At 46.0% G+C, this 18,798-nt stretch overlaps 1 protein-coding gene across 1 annotated transcript; it reads right to left on the bottom strand.

Moving 5' to 3' along the window:
- Positions 1-2,503: 2,503 nt before the first annotated feature.
- On the bottom strand, positions 2,504-4,296 carry LOC6903205 (secretion-regulating guanine nucleotide exchange factor-like). The gene is made up of 4 exons (XM_002132869.3): positions 3,923-4,296; positions 3,572-3,823; positions 2,744-3,516; positions 2,504-2,683 (listed from the first exon to the last, which is right to left on the bottom strand). Exons 1-4 carry the CDS (start codon positions 3,938-3,940, stop codon positions 2,587-2,589), a joined length of 1,140 nt encoding a protein of 379 aa, XP_002132905.2. The 5' UTR covers positions 3,941-4,296; the 3' UTR covers positions 2,504-2,586.
- Positions 4,297-18,798: the final 14,502 nt, after the last annotated feature.

An 18,798-nucleotide genomic window follows, 5' to 3' on the forward strand; every position in this document is an offset into this window, starting at 1 on the left:
TATTTCTAGTTTTTTGTTGCCGCTGCGTGTTTCCTTGGTCTTGTGTCACTTTTTCTGTTGTTCTTCCGCCAAAAGAGACATTTTTTGCAGCTTTTTCGAAATTAAATCTAATTTGATGTGCAAATGTGTTGTGTCGGTGGCGTCGTCGCTTGGTCATGCCACTCGTGCACGTTCCTCTCGATCCCTTCCGTTCCTTGCCTCCCCTCTTCCCGCCTGGCTCTGCACCCGCCCTGAATTAACAGTTAACGAGTAAATGGCTTACGTAGCTTTTACTTTTGCTGCCCCTCACGCTTCTGCGGTTTCGTTTTCATTGCAGGTTGCGTTTTGTTTGTTTTCCTTTACACTTTTTCCCTTTTCTTTTCCTTTTTCTCTGCGGTTAGCACTTGATGTGGCATGGCGCGTGGGGCAAGGACAGCGCCAACGTGTGATAAGCCAAAGTGGTAAGAGTGTCACTGAGGGGAGGGTGGGGTTGGGTGAGCTGCCGATTGGCACTTGCAATTATACTTTTGGCCTTTAATGTCGTTGGCTTCGCTGGCAAGCGAAATCCGCAATTAACTTATCGGAAATATTGACCTTTTGAAGTTGTAATCCCACCCCCCCCCGCCATCCCCTATGAGCATACACCCTCCTGTATCCCAAGCATCTCTGGACCCAAGCAGAGGACAAAGGTCATGACAACCACTAATCATGACTGCGGTTTCTGCTGTTGTCTATTGCTTTGCGTCCAAGAAATTGCGGATTCAGTCCACAAAACATCAAACATCCTTCAACGCGTACGGATACGAGTTGGGGCTCCGAAAATGTCTGCCCCGCAATGCCTGTCAAGTTATGAAAATGGAATATTTCTGGTGTGGCCGACATTTTAATTGAACTTCAACCTAACTGTCGCACTGTTGGGGTCAGCGACCATAAAAATGTAGCTTAAATTAAAAATCAAATTTAGGATTTGGTAAAGAGGTTTAAATGTGGTTTGGAAATGCAAAACAAATGAAAAATGCTGGAAATTTATTGTTTATTTATTTATTTGCAGATGTAACTAAATCCTCTCAAAAGATGATTGTGCAATGCAAAAGAGGAGATATTCGGCTTAAAAGTGCATCGGCCAGTGCGAAATGTAAGTAATTTTTGGATTTTGTTAGTCGGTTCTACTGCTCAGCTGTTTTCTACACAAGGTCAAAGGTGAACTGAAAGCTTTAATTAACGAAGTAGATTATTGGGAGGATATTTTTCTTCCATTTGTGATGAATAATGCATTCAATGTGATCAGAGGGTTTGACTCATTAATGAATATGAATATTATAATACTATTCTTTTGGCAGTGAAAAATTCAGTTCAATCGAATTTTTTGAGGAGTAAAACTTCTGGCAAGTAAACTCCTTTCAGTTTGGAAACAACAAACGGTTCCTGCTGCTCCCTGACTGTTTCAGCAGAGTTTTTAAAATCAGAACATATGGAATAGCACCGCCTTGGGGACTTTTCTAGCTGCGGGTGTATACTCGCAGAGTAGCTTTGTTGCGGTGGATTCCTTAAAAACTCCTTGGCAAGTAGTCCTTGCTTACTCCCCGGCCGTGCTTCCGTAATGGCCGGCGAGTCGATTGGCATCAAAAGACACAAGTAGGAGCCAGGAACATCCAACTGCTTTTTGCAGGCTTGAGTAAACATTCAAAGAACCCATCTACGCGAGGAGAAAGGAAAAACTGTAGAATTTAAGGGAAATCATTCAGAGACCGTCTTATGATCTGAAACTTTGCGGCGCCCAGACGCGTGGTACAGATTCCCCTGAAAGCAGAGCTTAAACGATGGATCCTGGCGCACATGAACCGGTAGGGAATGGATTCCGGGAAGCTCAAGATTGAACACTGGGTGCACAGATTCAGCAGTCGTAGTCGTAGAATCACGAATTGTACAAATGTTTTTCGATTCAACTTCGTCAAAAGTCTTATGGCAGAAGACCTCAGTGAGACAGTGGTCACATATCTTGGCTTGGAACAGTTCAATAGGTTTGTGACACAGATGGTACTGGTTGTAGGCCAGAAACATTCGAATTGGCTCCATAAGATTTGCAGTCTGTTGGACATCAAACATCAATCCTAGGCCTTGCGGTATGGCATTCGGTTATCCATTAAAATGCTATAGAGGAGTGGTGGCTTAACCTTAAATTTAAATCGAGAATATTTACTCTTCTAGGGGATATTCAACAGTTCGGCATTTCGACGTCAACGGCAGGGCGTCCCGCGCACGTTCTTCTGGCCATTCTTGAGACCATAAAAGTGCAACCTCCTCTCGAGTCACTCCTATCATATTGGAATGTGGAGCTTACATTTCAATCTCGCCATCGGGGCAGAGTCCATCACAGAGGCCTTGGATCTTGGCCATTTGTGGGAAGTCGGGGTTTTCGCTAGTGTTCAGCATTATTCTATAATTAGGAACAAAATTAAAGAACAAACTGATATCGAGAGCTTATAAATAGGTTTTTAATACTGTAAAATGCAGTAAACGGAAGTTTTCATTTACATATTTCATATTTTTATCCAACAGAGGCTTTGGCCCTCTACAACAAGAAAATAACAATTATTAATCATAAAATTAGTTAACAGACGACTCGGAAATGGCGTAACAGAAGCCCGAGCCCGCTCCGGCCAACTTCACGCGTCCCGGGATTTCCACGAGTGTAGGGCTGTATCTGGAAATTGATCGAAAATCGAATTTAAAGCCAAACCCCTGGCAGAAGGGAGATGCTTACACATTCTCCGTACTGTTGTTGCCACAGTTTCCGTGCTCGTTCCAGCCCCAGGTGTAGATCTCGCCGGCTGTGGTCCGCAGCAGGCCGTGCTCTGCCCCCATGTGCACGCGAGCAGGCGTCTGGCCGTCGGGCAGTCGGAGACTGAGTGGCTGGGGCACCGCCTGCTGCGCGCTGATTGAGCCCGTGCCCAGCTGTCCGTAGCAGTTGCGGCCCCACATGAGGATCTCGTTGTTGCGGAGCAGCGCCGCATTGTGGGTCCAGCCGACGGCCAGCTGCCGCACGTCCTCCTCGAAGAGGAAGGCGTTGGACTGGCCGAACTTGTTGTCGCCGAGAGATAGAATCCGCTTGGTGCTGCCGCCCTCCTGGGACAGGTCCACGCACTTGAGCAGCATGTGGTGCTGGCCGCTGGAGAGGGCCACGATGCGCAGCTCGTTCGGATTGTGCACCTGGATCTTCATCGTGTTGCAGCGGTGCAGGGTGGTGGCCGTGATGTCCAGCTCGATGGGCGGGGGGTCCATGACGCGCAGCCGCCCGAACACGTAGATCTTGTGGTCCTGCGTGAGCACTGCGCAGTGGCGCAGCCCGAAGCTGATGGCCAGGGCGGGCTCCTCCTTGGGCAGCCGCACGGGCAGGGGCCGACGGACGGCCATGAACCCGCGCTGGCAGATCCCCAGCTGCTGGAAGGCGTTGGAGCCCCACACGAAGAGTCGCTTGGTCAGGGTTATGCCCCCAGAGATGTCCCAGCCGCAGCTCACGGTTTCAATGGGTACTTCCTGAAAGAATCGAGAGGTGAAAGTGTCCTTTGATGGGTGGCAGCATTGGTGTCACCTCAAAGAACTCTGAGGGAATCATCTGGAACTCGTTGTGGCACTCCTCCGTCGAGTCCAGGCCCAGTTGTCCGCGATTATTCCAGCCGCAGGCGTGCACCCTTCCGTTCGTGTCCAGGACGAGTACGTGCCCCCCGCCGCCGCGTATGCAGCGTACCAGCTGGGGGGCGAAGGAGTGTCTGGTCAGGCGCTGCGGCGTCATGCACAGCTCCGATTCAAAGCCAAGGCCGAGCTGGCCGTGAGAGTTGGCACCCTGCACGATACAGCACGAAAAACGATAGAGGATATCACTCATTAATTTGCATTTCAAATCGCGAATCGCCGCGACGATGTCTCTTTCGGGGGGCCTTACCCAGGCGAAGACCTCCATTGCGGTGGCCACCAGTTGCACGCCTCGCGCTGCACTTCCGGTTGCTGTTTCGCGCTCTGTCGTTGCCGCTGATTTAATACGCCGCAGTCACGCCAACAACAACAATGCTGTTCCTCCGTCGATGGCTGCTCTGGGGGGCTCCACTGCTGCTGCACTTGTGCTTCTTTCTGGCCTCCACTGGGAGCTGCTTGCCGTCCGGACGCGTTCCTCTGCCTGTGGCTGCTCATGTAAAAGTGAAATAACTCTGATATTGTCGGGGGTTTTTATAATATTCTCCACTTTCGGCGTGTTCTGTGCACACCGCAAAATGTAAACAAATGCCAGAGTGCTGCCAGACTGCTGCAGTCAGCTGTTCTGCCCCGACAACAGGTCTGCTCTGCCGGCACATATGTCTTCTTACCAGAGATGTTAGCAGCGTCTGTTATCTGTGGATTCTGTACGGTTTCCCGCCAAGGTTAACATTTAAATTGGGAGTGGGTTCTCCATTTTGCCCAAGGTATAATTTAATCAAAAAACATCTAATAACTCGCTGGCTAAGGGTAATGTCTCATTTGGATTAAATGGAGGGAACAAGCGATTATGTAATCGCATGGTTACGCCACGAAATCACGGGAATTGCATGTAAATATATGGTAATTAAGCGCCATTAAAGTTCAGGGCGAAGGTTAAAGTGCATGCGGTTTTAATTAAGTTTTAATTGTCAACCCGGCGACACTAGTTAGCCACAAAGTGGGCTTGGCCTGGCCCAAAAGCAAGTGCAACGAATCCTGCATCCCCTACAGTGGAGGTGCCTTAAACCTATGGAAACCCGCCGCAGGAGAGCTCTTCGTACGAGAATACTCCTTCCAGATTCTGCCGTTTGTAGGGGAACTGGCTTTTAATTACAAGTGCCATGAAATCTTGGCGGGCCATAGAGGAAACCAAAAGCGCAACTTTGCTAACAGCAGGACATTAGAAGGGTCCATGTTCGGCTAGCATGCAATGCAGAGCCCCCTTGTGCCTTCAAAGGAGCGCCCCTCGCACACGTGAAGAATGCACTGTGGGTCCGTCCGCATTTGCAATGCAAAACAGTCGCCAGGCACACACCTACTCGCACCTACCCAGGGGGGGCCGTTCCTAAACGCCTCAAATGGAAACCGATGATTTTCGCTTGATACCACACCCGTGGCAGAAAGAGACGGCCATGCCACGGAAGACGGCAGCTCCACATGCAATCGGAGGCAGTCGGAGGCGACTCCTTTCCGAATGGAAGTCCAGCATTCAATTAAATTCAAAGCGAATCAACTTGTCCCCGCGTACATGGCAATCAAATTTGAATAGAGCAATAAATGAGGTGGAAAGTCCCGCAGGGGAGTCAAGGATTTCCTTACCAACGCGTCTTGCAGGGTATTTCGTAGTCGCTTCCCTTTGTTTCGCTGAGGGAACGCTTTTTACTGGATTGTTGTGCCCTGTCCTTAGCGCGAATATGATGAAGGGTTATGGTGACCTGTGTTTTTCCTGTGGTCACCTTGTAGAAGAATGACTGAAGAACCCGTGAAGCCGAGCGTGGAAATTCGAATGAGAAGTGGACTGCTGAAGATATGTTTTTAAATTATGCAACGGATTCGAAATATAAGCAACTTACATTATAGAAAATAGATCCAAGTCTAGTTAAAGCCAACAATAGATATTTAAACATAACATAGACCTGAATTAATAGTTTTTGAATTTTTACATTTGGCGCCAATGTGTGATCTGTTAATAGACAGAATCCTGTTAATTGCAGCTATCGATATGTTAATTGCAGTTCAGTGTTGTCAAACAGCAGCAGTAGGCGCGAAAATGTAGAAATTTTGAATAATGGATTCTTTCCGCATAAGCAGGATTTTGGGAATAAGTGTCTTCCAAAAGACTTTTTTCTATTTTGCCACTTGCCACTGCATTTGTGGGTGCATGTGAGTGGATGTGCGGATCTGTGTGGGTTTCTGCTCCCAGGAGCGTAATTTAGGCGAGGGCCCTCGGACACGTGACTCCATTTTCTGTATGTTTTCAGCTTCTTTACGACCTTTTGTCTGTTGGTTGTCACATTATTTCTCGTTTTTTGTTGCCGCTGCGTGTTTCCTTGGTCTTGTGTCACTTTTTCTGTTGTTCTTCCGCCAAAAGAGACATTTTTTGCAGCTTTTTCGAAATTAAATCTAATTTGATGTGCAAATGTGTTGTGTCGGTGGCGTCGTCGCTTTGTCATGCCACTCGTGCACGTTCCTCTCGATCCCTTCCGTTCCTTGCCTCCCCTCTTCCCGCCTGGCTCTGCACCCGTTCTGAATTAACAGTTAACGAGTAAATGGCTTACGTAGCTTTTACTTTTGCTGCCCCTCACGCTTCTGCGGTTTCGTTTTCATTGCAGGTTGCGTTTTGTTTGTTTTCCTTTACACTTTTTCCCTTTTCTTTTCCTTTTTCTCTGCGGTTAGCACTTGATGTGGCATGGCGCGTGGGGCAAGGACAGTGCCAACGTGTGATAAGCCAAAGTGGTAAGAGTGTCACTGAGGGGAGGGTGGGGTTGGGTGAGCTGCCGATTGGCACTTGCAATTATACTTTTGGCCTTTAATGTCGTTGGCTTCGCTGGCAAGCGGAATCCGCAATTAACTTATCGGAAATATTGAACTTTTGTTGTTGTAATCCCCCATAGTGCTCATCCCCTATGAGCATACACCCTCCTGTATCCCAAGCATCTCTGGACCCAAGCAGAGGACAAAGGTCATGACAACCACTAATCATGACTGCGGTTTCTGCTGTTGTCTATTGCTTTGCGCCCAAGCGGTTGCGTATTCAGGCTAGCCCACAAAACATCCTTTCCAAATGACAGGACCTCAAACATGCTTAAATGCAAGCGGAAACGAGTCCCTTGCAGTAGTTTGTGTGCGTTGGTTTGGGGCCACTCTGATGGAGCTGCAACCGAATGTTTCTGCCCCGCAATGCCTGTCAAATTATGAAAATGGAATATTTTCTGGCGTGGCTGACACTTTAAATGAAATTTGAAAAGCTCTCTCCGCTACACTTCACTCCTGGAGCCTGGCGCCTGGCTCCCGGCGCCCCTGGTCGCTGGCGTAATTGCTCAATCAAAAACCGTATGGAATGCGAATCCATGGGGTAAATCAACCTAACTGACGCCGCGGCAAATACTGGTATATATTTTGAAAAGCAGCTACGGTAATGCCAACAGAAGTGACAGCTTCATCGAGGAATAGTTGAATGCCCTTAACGGAGGAGTCCTGATATGGGATGTACTATATAATTTATATATTCTGGTGTTTCCTCTAAGACTTGCAGCAAGACCTAACTCTCATCCGATCACCGCGATACATATTCATGTACATCCATCAATTATATTCCTTTTAGACTGGAAAGTACTTCCTCAGGCGCGTGGCAAACCTCAGCTCAAAGCGGGAGTACCCTTTCTGCTGGAATATAAAAAGAAAAAAACTACATTTTATACTTAAACTTTGATACAAAAGAAGGTGGCTGCTGGCGTTTGTTAGAGGCGGTGCAGCATGGAGGGGGTTCTACGGAAGCGTTTGGCGGTTTTTGCGGAGAACATAGGGGGTGGGGGAGGGGTTGGGGTGTTCTGCCAGGGGGGAAAAGCGAATGAAAGTGATTGCCACAAGCAACAGCCAAAGACAACAATGCCAAAGTTTGGCTGTGCCAAGGAGTTGCCTGAAAACGGGGAAGATCCCCGGGTCCCGACCGATGGTGAAAATCGGGCGGTAACAGGAGGGAGGGGGGCAGAAGATGAAGAGAGGCAGCGGAAACGGAAGCGCATTGAGCAAAGTTGCATTTGTTGGCTTTTGTTTCGCCATTTCTCTTCCTTCTCCTCCTCCTCCTCTGTCAGGCAGCCGGCAAAGCAATTTAAGTTAAACAACCGCTCAACATCTTCCCCCCCCCCCCCCTCCCTTGCCCCTGCTGTGTCCTGCTGTGGCACTTCCCCTGCACAATGTAAATGTCAAATATTTTTCAAAATCCTTCGTTGCGCTTGGATTTGTAGCAAAAGCACTTTTCAAAAATTGTTTTTCCCGATTGACTTAAAGTTTTTCTCTTGAGAAAAGTTGAAATTATTTGACTTCCGTTTCGCACGAAAATAAAGGAAATTTATTTCTAGACACAAAAATAAGCAAATATTGGCTATAACTTGGATTTGAAAGTAGTTGAGTTTTAGGGTTTATCATTGGGATTCAGTCATCATAGCTAGATGGAAACCGCTCAATCGTTTGGAGGGTGTCTCAATTTCTCAATGGAGACATTCTTTGTCCATAGCATCAATCATAACTTTCGGATGAGCGGAATATTTAATATTTGGCTCGTATTCTAGTGAGAGGCGAAGAAATGAAGCGGATATATATGCTCCATAGCAAAAATCAGCACTTTCGGAGGAGCGGAACGAAGTGGTTGATGGTGTAGGAAATACTGCCGTTTGCCATTTTCTCAGTGTTAATTTCGTTCATCTCCTACCTCTTGTGATTGAGATTTACGCAATGGCCACATTTATTGCTAATGAACAAAGCTTATGGCCCTTAGGCCTGCACTTTCAATAGTTTATTGTATTTCCGCCAGCATCCATTAGTGCCAATCATACAATTGGATCTCTATGAAATGGCTTCGGCTTTGTTTAAATCTGGCTCTCGTTGCGAACAATCTGAGACAACGATATTGAATATTCAATTTCAATTTATAGTCAGGCTTGTACTCGGACCACGAAACAAAGTCAAGCATCAACTTGGTTTAAGTTTTGTTCGATAATTGAGGCGGGACTCCCCATTGGGTTCGGTTCTGGTTTTGCTGCTTGCGGCTCTGGCTCGATAATTATTATGTAAATTGCTTAAAAATTCACCGCAGGTATATACCCAAAGGATTCACTTAGCTCCAGCTCCAGCTCCTGCTTTGGTTCCTTCACTTCTAAAATCTCTCCTTCCAATCGTCGTCTCGCCATCGCCGTCGTCGTCGTCGTCGTCGGGCAGCCGTTGCGCTGCATTAAGCTTGATTGCATTAAGTTTGCTTTCGTCCTGGTCCTGGCTGAAGGTGGCGAAGAGCCGGAGATGGGAATCGGCTGGCTTGCTCCTGAGGTTGAAGTCCCTGTAGTTTCGGGGCTCTCTCGCATTGCCCTTGCCCAATTTCATTGCGCTTTAATCTATGCACTTTGAATTTCTTAGCGTGCATTCCGTATTAGCCAAATTTTCGCATGCTCCGTTGCATGCCTCTTGGTTTTTTGCGGACGGGGACCCGGAAATGCTTCATTGAACTATCGTCGCACAGTGGCGCAAATTGTGGGCTATGTAAAGGGTAATTTTGGATCCTTTTCTATGTACTCGAACCCCCTTTACGGCTTTAATTATCCCCTAATCTACCTTCTATAATTATAATTACTTATATGCCATTTCCACCCACTGTAAATTGTCGGGATACTGTGAAAATGCTGCCTTGTTGCGCTTGACAGGATATTGATGACCTGCACCTTCAGTCTCAACCGTAATCCTACCATTTCCTAGCATCCCCAAACCCCATCATCATCATCATCATCGACCTGTCTGTCTTTGGCTGCAAAACCAATTTAATCTTTGGAGATTTTAACACATTTTCCAACGTATAGACGTTTAGACGTATATGTAGATGCGAGTCACTTCCGTTTCCTATTCGGGCTTCTTACTGTTCTCATTGTTGGTATTATCAATGCTTTTGTTGTCCTATCATTGCATTAGTTTCCAACTAATAATTAATTTGTGTGTGTGTGCATTACCCGAAACCTTGGCTCCCCGAACGGCAAAAGGCCGCAATTCATTGAATTTGTATAAATGTTTAATGGCTGACTGTTGTCCAGCATGGATTTACTACAGTGTGCTAATGTTGACCTTTGATAAGCCAAGAAGTTGAAGTCTTGTTTTACATATTTACATATGTAATGGAAGGCGTGGGCAAGCTGGTCCAGTGAAGGAGTAGTGCAGTTAGCAAGGGGGAACAGCAGATCAACAGCGGAGTAATAGCAGTAATAGTAGTAAAAGCAGAGAAAGAGCAGATCAACAGCAGAGTAACAGACGAGCTGCAGCAGAGTAACAGACGATCAACAGCATTAACAGCAGACAAACAGCAGACAAACAGCAGACAAGCAGTGGTAACAGCAGAGTAAGAGGAGATCAATAGCAGAGGAACAGTAGAGTAACTGCAGAAGAGTAACATCAATAACAACATTAACAGCAGACAAGCAGTGGTAACAGCTGAGTTAGAGGAGATCAACAGCAGAGTAACAGACGAGCAACAGCAGTGACAGCAGAACGAGATAATTAACAGATGAGCATCAGATAAGCAGCAAGGGCAGAAAGAGAGCAGAGCAGTGAAGAAGAGAAGTGTTCAATAAGTTATCAATAAACTATCATCTAAACAATATCTTACATATATGAGCACTGCAAATACTGACTGGATGCAACTAAAGAACAGTTTCACATCTATAGATCCCCGTACATATCAGAGTAGGTACTACCAGCAAATAACTTGCTCGATAAGCCGTTGAAATAAATTTCAATTACCTAAATGGATTGCCCAAGTCGCTTAAAGTGGGATCCCTGGGATTCCTTTGCATTCACACTTACACTTTCGTCTAAGTATGCCCCTGAAACTGTATTCGTATCCGTGAATCCGTGGATATTCCTCAATCCGCATTTAGCTTCGAGTGGCGCAGCGCAGTTTATGCAAATGAGGCGCCACCACCGCTGCTCCAATGCTTCGCTGCTCCTGCGGTTCGCTGTCCGTGTAGCCTGTGTGTGTGTGCGTTTGCTTGTCTCCCTGTGAGTGTCTGCATTGTCCTTGTCTTTGGTTGCCTTTGGGCCACGCCTTCTGGGCTGCGCTTAAACCCGAGCTCGGCTCGACAACTCGAGAGACGACTGTCTGCTGCTGCTGCTGCTGCTGCTCCGACTGTGGCACGGTCTATTTTCATGCCCAATGGGCAACTAATTATTTGTTAACATAACACGAGTGGCAATTTAAATGCAATTAGGCCCGGCACGGGTTTCCCTATCCCTCTTCCCGGATGGGAACTGGTCGCTCGTCCTTGCCTCATTAGTGGCTGGCGGTCCTCGGTTCTGGTCGGTCCTTCGATTGAGTGGAGATTTGAATTGGCAATTTAAATCGTTTCAATTGCCAGTTGGCAAGGATTTTAATGAGCATTTCGGATTTATGAGGGCTTATGAGCAAACGTAGCCACCATCAATGCCAGAGACACTTCAGCGCAAGGAACTGAAGGTCCGATTGAAGGACTGATTCACCCTCTTTCCATTGAAAATACCCTCCCATGGCCATTTAGCCAACTCTAATCGTTCGCCCCTGAATGCATGTTTTCTTCTACTGTTTTTATGTCTAAATAAATTCCATTTGGAATCAACATTGCATGACTTTCTATTGCCAAAACCAATGTCAATTTGAGAATTTAATTACAAAGCCCGAAGAGTGGACCCAACAATAAAGTGCCTGCAACCCGCAGCATTCAGGAGCAAACCTGAAAAATGTTCAACCGTTTGTCCAGAAATCCCCACAACAAACACTTAATTTCCTCTCCACGCCCATCTACCATCTGCCATCTTTTCAACTTTCATTTGCATCTCCATCTGCATCTGCATTGTTTTTTCCTGTCCCCAAAAATCTATTTAAACAAGTTCTTTGGACAGAAATTGCATTCGTCTCGACTTTGGGCCCAGAGCCGACCAAATGCGATTACATGGGCCACAACACAAAACTCTGGACAGGCCGACAGACAGACACAGTTGAGATGAGATGAACAGATGGTGTCCGCCCTCCTGCACCAGAGATCAAGCTGGTAAATCGGCTTGCTCTTTGCTGTTCTCTGCTCTCCCATCACTCGGGGCATCAGGTATTTGGCAGGCATTTGCTGAGCAGATTACATAAATGGAAACTGCAATGAAGATTTTTACATGCATGATGACAGAAGAAAGTGCTTGGAAATAATTGGAATATATATGTACCCAAGCAGAGAAGAGGTCAAAGATGGCCATAGTTGGGATTAGTTCTAAAAAGTGTTTGCCTCTTGGGTGCCTCTCGGTAATTTTGTGTCCTCCTAAAAGTGGGTTGAAGACAACAAGATGAAAACTCTCACATATTTTCAAGAATTTCCGAAAGATAGAGAAAGGAAATTCGACTCTGGACAGTTCCTTAAATTTTTGTAGTTCCATTTCATGGAAATCTTGCAATTTTAGATTTGAATGTACGATAATCCTTAAAAATCTATAAATATATACGACTATTCTCAAAATCCATCACCAAATAAACTTATATCTCGGCAAAGAGCATCTGAAAGTCGTCAGCACAAACTCCTTTAGCTTCTTCAAATGGGATTCCAAATTGTAGTGCAAGTAATCTCCTAGAAGCTTCCACTTTGCCCCACCAACAACAAAATAAAACTGGTAAAAAAATGAAAAGAATAACAACAAAAAAGGAGGAAAACAACTGGGTAAGGAGCACACAGAGTGGACAAATATGTGGACTCTGGCATGGAGAATCCGGATGAAATGCATGCAAATGAGCTGAATAATGAGGAGTCGTTGCATCAGAGGGGTGTGTCCCCCAGTCTGGTCGCTGGACAACCCTTCTGTGGCACTAATTTCCTGGGTAGGCCGGCGCCAACATGGCCCAAAGTGTCAGTAAGTCAACAAGAATGCACTCTGACACCCACCGCCTAAAGGAGCTGGAGCAGGAGTAAGAGCAGAGCAGTAGAACGGACGGATGGATGGATGGATGGATGGATGGGTGCCAGAGGACGAAGGCAATGTCCGTCTCTGCCCGGCTCTCTGCTACGTTCAAGTCCACTCGACACTTTGAATGTCATTAAATCGTCCGTCCGCTGGGCAGTCTCCAAGTTGGTTCTCGCTCTGGACTCTGGACCCGGCCTTTGCGTCTGTCAGTATCTGCTCCTCTGGCCGGACACTCAGTCAATGTCTCACTAACAATCGTCAACAGGCTCAAGCAGCGTAAGGCAACAATCATTGTGGCTGTCCTTGTTCTTGTTGTCACCCTTTCATTGTACGTTTGTGTGTCCTTCTCACACCCTCTCTATCCGACCACCCACCTCTTTTTAGCCTGGCAGTGGCTTTGTTTGGCCTGTATGTTGAATGCATTTTGGACGAAGAACGTTTGTCAATTTTACGCTTGTCGACTTTGTGAATTGTCCTTTTGGTCCTCTCGCTGCGTGTATTAGTGTTGCATGTAAAACTCGTCCTGCGTCCTGCGTGTTGAAATTGTCCTGCTGCAGCGACTGAGGTACGCTTGGAAATGGGTCCGAAACAGGGGACCCCCAACAGTAGTTTGGCTGTGAAAAATGGCAGAAAGAAATGAATTATCTTGGGATCTAAACTAGCTTGAATATGTGACCAATGCAAAAGCCAGAAAGGCTTTTTGGAAAGGCAAAGAATTCGTTTGTTTAAAGTGGTGACCCCGAGCACTTGGGTCCTTTGAAAGGTGGAAAGACAATGCACGTTGGAAACGATATTAAGCCCTGCTGCACACTTTGCATTTCACAGGAAATAGGAGAATCTAATTAAGAATAAAAAGCTGCTGCAGAAATGTGACCCCGATGCTCATTTTTTACTCAAAAGTTTTCCCTTCGTTAAGCCGGAGTCCCCGATGTTTTCGCTCCGTTGAAGGTTAGCCGACCCGATGGCTGGCTTAAAATGTTGAGGGGGCAAAAAAAAAACCACCGTCCACCCACCTGGTGACCCCGATTGGGTCTTGGCTCAGCTGACAAATATCGCCTAATCGCCATAGTTTGTGCGGAGGCCAATGCCGATGGCTAAGTGCAAAACGTAGCCCCAGAGGCGACAGTAACATTTAGAAGCTTATTAAATTGCCATTACCTAAGCCGGACATCATCATCAGCGGCGCCCAGGGCTGTGCATACGAAGGGCCCGGCATTTGCCACTCAAGCGGGGGATTAGCGGCGATGATGACAACAGCTTGACGTCGGCTTGGCGGCAGGCAGGCAGCCAGCCAGCCAGCCAGGCAGCAGGTCCATTAGGGAGAGGTCCTGCCGGGCGAAGGTACAGCGGAGGTGAGGATAGGATGCCTGACGAGCTTAGAGCCGACAACAAGTACGCACAGACACCTCTGCACAAACCCACACGTGGGGATTTACGGGCGAGCCAAAAGGTAGCGTGGAACTAAATAAATCCTCACAAAATATTTAACATTTAAATGGCCAAAAATTAACTGAAGCTGGCAGGCACGCAGTGCGCTGAGTGTGAGATGAGGACTTGCCACACGGTAGTACGAGTAAATGCGAAATAATCCACAAAAGCCGAAACGACAGCCCGGACCGGCACGGACACGCACACACAGACACACACATACTCGAAATGTGCAGTAAAAGTCGGAGCTAGGGACAACAAAAGGCAGGACTCTTGAATGGCTCCTTGGTGGTAGTCGCACCAGCATTCAGACCTTCTCTACCTCTCAAATACGACAAAGAGTCCGAAATATATATGGACTGAAGGGCCAAAGCCTTAATCTGCTTTAAATGGCAAAGAGATTTCTGCTTCTGCTTCACCCAAAGCCGCATTCATACGGCAAATATCAAGTGCATCATCATCATCATCAACGAGAAGCGACAGGACAGGAAAGAACAGAGCAGAACAGAACAGAGCAGGACAAGGACGAGGCCAAAACTGCATTAAGTTGCCCCCTGCTTAGAATCGAGCAGCTTGAAAGCCTCAAGCTCGACGGATACAGTCGAAGAAGCGACGGGACACCCAAATGAAAGAAAGTACTGACAAAGTTGTGAGCTATGAGACGATAAACATTTCATTCAATGAAACTTCCACCAGAGACCAGAACTCCAATGTTTACGTACTCCAAATATCTTCCAGTGTATTCGCAGTGTCCTTGGCTCCAAACACAACATCGTTATTATCGCACTGAGCGCTGTAAAGTACCGAATAATCTACAGGATAATGAGCATGAATGAACGTGAACGTTTTTATACCCGATACTCAAAATGAGTATTGGGGTATATTAGATTTGTGGTGAAAGTGGATGTGTGTAACGTCCAGAAGGAATCGTTTCCGACCCTATAAAGTATATATATTCTTGATCAGCATCAATAGCCGAGTCGATTGAGCCCTGTCTGTCTGTCCGTCCGTCCGTCTGTCCGTCTGTCCGTCCGTCCGTCTGTCCGTCTGTCCGTCCCCTTCAGCGCCTAATGCTCAAAGACTATAAGAGTTAGAGCAACGATGTTTTGCATCCAGACTTCTGTGATATGTCACTGCTACAAAAATATTTAAAAACTTTGCCCCGCCCACTTCCGCCCCCACAAAGGGCGAAAATCTGTGGCATCCACAATTTTAAAGATACGAGAAAACTAAAAACGCAGAATCGTAGAAGATGACTATATCTTACAGAGTGCAAAATCTGAACCAGATCGTATAATTATTATAGCCAGAATCACGAAAACAATTTCACTCTTTCTCGCTCTGTCTCACTCTAACACACAGGTTTCATGGTCGGTTTTGCCAATTGCAAAATATGAGTTCAAGGATCTGAGAACCCATAAGAGCTAGAGCAACCAAATTTGGTATCCACACTCCTGTGATATCGGACCTTGACCGTTTCCTGTCCAAATTTCGCCACACCCCCTTCCGCCCCCGCAAAGGACGAAAATCTGAGGCAACCACAAATCTCAGAGACTATTAAGGCTAGAGTAACCAAATTTGGTACACACACTCCTTTAAGATGTCACTATAAAACGTATATCTCAGAATTTCGCCCCACCCCCATACGCCCCCACAAAGGACGAAAATCTGTTGCATCCACAATATTGCAGATTTGAGAAAACTAAAAACGCAGAATCATAGATAATGACCATATCTATCCGGTTGCTGAATCTGGATCAGATCAGATCATTTTTATAGCCAAAAGGAACAAATCAATTTGCAGTGGCTACGCAGCGCCCGACGTCACGCTCATACTGATTTTCTGTCTCTCTCGCACGCACTCTTTGTCGTGTCGTTAAATATTAGCGGCGTCTGCCGGAGGAGAGCCATACTGACTTAGTATCGGGTATAACCGTAGAGTTGCGGTGTCCGCAGCAACTCACAACGTTCCCCCTCGTTTCTTTTTCCTTTTTTGTATATTTTTTGTACAACTTTTTGTTTTTTGTTTTTTTGAATGGATATAGCGACTACTGAATGGTGAATAGCAGTAACGTCGCCAGAGAGAGAGAGAGAGAGAGAGAAAATGATGGAGAGTCAGAAAAAGGGACAGACTCTGCCCTCAAGTGCACTCAACTTGAGCAAGAAAAATCTGTCGAGTGCCAGCTGCCTGAATGCTTGTTTAGAACAAGTGGAAATAAAAGTATAATAATAATCATCAAGAGAAGAATCCCGTAAGCGATAGCGAATTTCAACGGACACAGAAGACAAATTCACTGCAAAGTCAACAGAGGAAGGAGGGGGGAAGTTTCGAGGGGGAAGAATGATCTATGGTTGGAATGTTCCATTCGAAATTGTATGTTTAAAACTACTGTATGGGGTCTTTAGACGTGGAAAAGTGATATGTGAAAACAAAGAAATCTTCTACAAGTGCCTTCTACCAGCCTTCTACACGACTTCGACTTGCCTTCTACATGCATTCTACAAGCATTGTACATGCCTTCTACATTCCTTCCACAAGACGTCTACATTCCTTCTACAAGCCTTCTACATTAAAAATCTCCTAGAACCACAAACACAAAAACTCCATCAAGTCAACCTGCCACTGAGGTCATCTCTTCTTTTAATTAAATCTAAAATTCAAGCAGAAATTTCAATATAATACTCGTACATCAAACAGAGCCTTGAACTCTATAACCCACCTGATTCAGATTCTCCCTCTCTGTCTTTCTCTATGATTCACGCCAAATGTTTTATGTCCCATTGAAAGGCGCCGAGCCCGAAGCTAGTTGTGCATCTGCATATATAACATTTAATTTTATATTTACCCACCTACATGGAATATTTATGAAGCAGTCACAGGAGACACCCCCCCCCCCCCAAAAAAAAAAAAATAAGGAGAACCTCAATAAATGGAAAACTTTTTGCCATTTTGTCAACGTTTTGCTGTTTTTCAGTAGTTTTTGCTGCTGTGCGAGCAGCAAACCAGAACGAGTTCATTAGTTTTCTACTGTGTTTGGTTGAAACGAGTTGTATACGAGCGTGTTGTGTACGAGTATAGGTATGTGTTTCTTGTTGTGTGGCCAGAAGCATCAAAGCATCGTTCCGGGCCATCAGTGGTGGTTCCTGCTCCCAGCTCCCATCTCCCATCTCCCAGCTCCTTTTTATTCTGTTCCATCTGCTTTCCGCATGGAGCTATAATGGGAACAGACTTGTGTTGTTGCTCCTGCTTCTGGCTTTTGTAATGAAAAGTTGTGGCAACTTGTTGTGTGCCATCATTTGAACCATTTCCATTCCCATTGCCACTCTCATGCAGTGCACTTTTAAAGTTTCCTCTGCTATCCACACATCCACTCCACTGCATGCCTTCTGATGGAAAAGTTATACATGTATAGAAAAGTTATAGCCTCCCGATACTCGCACATACTCGGATGTAATTTAAAGTAGAAAGAGGCTTTTTCGTTAATTAATGGAAACTCGAACGAGACTCTAACCATTTCTTGGGGTTTCTTCATCCTTAAACTGCATGTATCTGCACCGGAGACAGGAATCCGTGTCTGACTCAATTCCTATTTGCACAGGAAATATAATGATTTAATTATCTATAAGGCAAATATCCATTCATACGAGTGCATGCATTATTTTCTTTCAATGGCTCATCCCATGACATCTTGCTTGGGGAAATGCTTTCTTAAAGCAGCCATACATGCCATTCATGGGAGTATTTTCAATTCCAATTCGTGTACCCCACAAAGGAGAACAGACAGGACAATGAGAATGGCAGGAGTCTGAGCAGAGAGATAGCAGGAATCCGACACATCTTGAGTGTGTTTGCATGTTTCCTAATCATTTTCATTTATTTCATTTAACATTTACCAATGTCCTCCCCCACCCCACTTCCCAGTCGAACAGGAAGATGTCATAGATATGCTAAGTACTCCGGATCCGTATACGCATCCGTGTGACACGACTGACATACGCATTTAGTATAACAACATTTGCTAGATGTATGGCAATCGAATCAATAACTAATGCGATTTTGACAACCTTCACAGCGCGACGACAAGGGAGCACTTGCTGACTTGGGAAACATAACTTTTAGCCAAGACAAGGGGGGGCGGTGTGAGTCTGGAGAAAAGATACTCGAGAAACTGCTTACAGCTCAGTGCACAACACTTCAGACCCGATCCTACTGCTCCTCCTACTCCTCCTACTCCTCCTCCTCCTCCTCCTCCTCCCCTTGAAGTTGTTTCACTTTGTTTTCAATTGCAAAAGTTTCGCCAATGCTGAATTCTTTCTGGTTCTCTATGGCAAAGGCGGGCAGAACCATCCCCTCCCAAGGCACAAAGTCACGTTTTCCAGTAAGTGGCGAACGAGATGTGATTTAAATGAAGCTGAAACCCGCTCGTGGATTGCCAGCCATCCAGGAACTGCTCAAACCACCCATCCATCTAGCCGAGGACTGCATTAAGTTATACCCAAAAACAGGAATATCGAATCATAAATATGAACCCCGCCGCATTGCATCATCGAGCAAATTGCTGGAGGAGCCACTAAAATGGAAAACTACGCCCAGAGACCGCAACCGTATGTGTCCTCAGGCACACCCTTCGGCCACTCCTTCGTCTGCGACAGTTGAAGACATCAATTTTTACTTTTATTTCCCGGCGTCGTGTTCGCGACGATATT

This window comes from Drosophila pseudoobscura, chromosome 4, assembly GCF_009870125.1.
Source record: "Drosophila pseudoobscura strain MV-25-SWS-2005 chromosome 4, UCI_Dpse_MV25, whole genome shotgun sequence".
In the NCBI taxonomy this organism is placed as follows: Eukaryota; Metazoa; Arthropoda; class Insecta; order Diptera; family Drosophilidae; genus Drosophila; species Drosophila pseudoobscura.

Excerpts from the sequence above, each read along its gene's own strand:
- LOC6903205 (XM_002132869.3), bottom strand. Across the intron at positions 3,517-3,571 it reads TTCCCTCAGAGTTCTTTGAG|GAAGTACCCATTGAAACCGT; the intron begins GTGACACCAATG and ends CGATTCTTTCAG. Across the intron at positions 2,684-2,743 it reads AACAACAGTACGGAGAATGT|ATACAGCCCTACACTCGTGG; the intron begins GTAAGCATCTCC and ends ATCAATTTCCAG.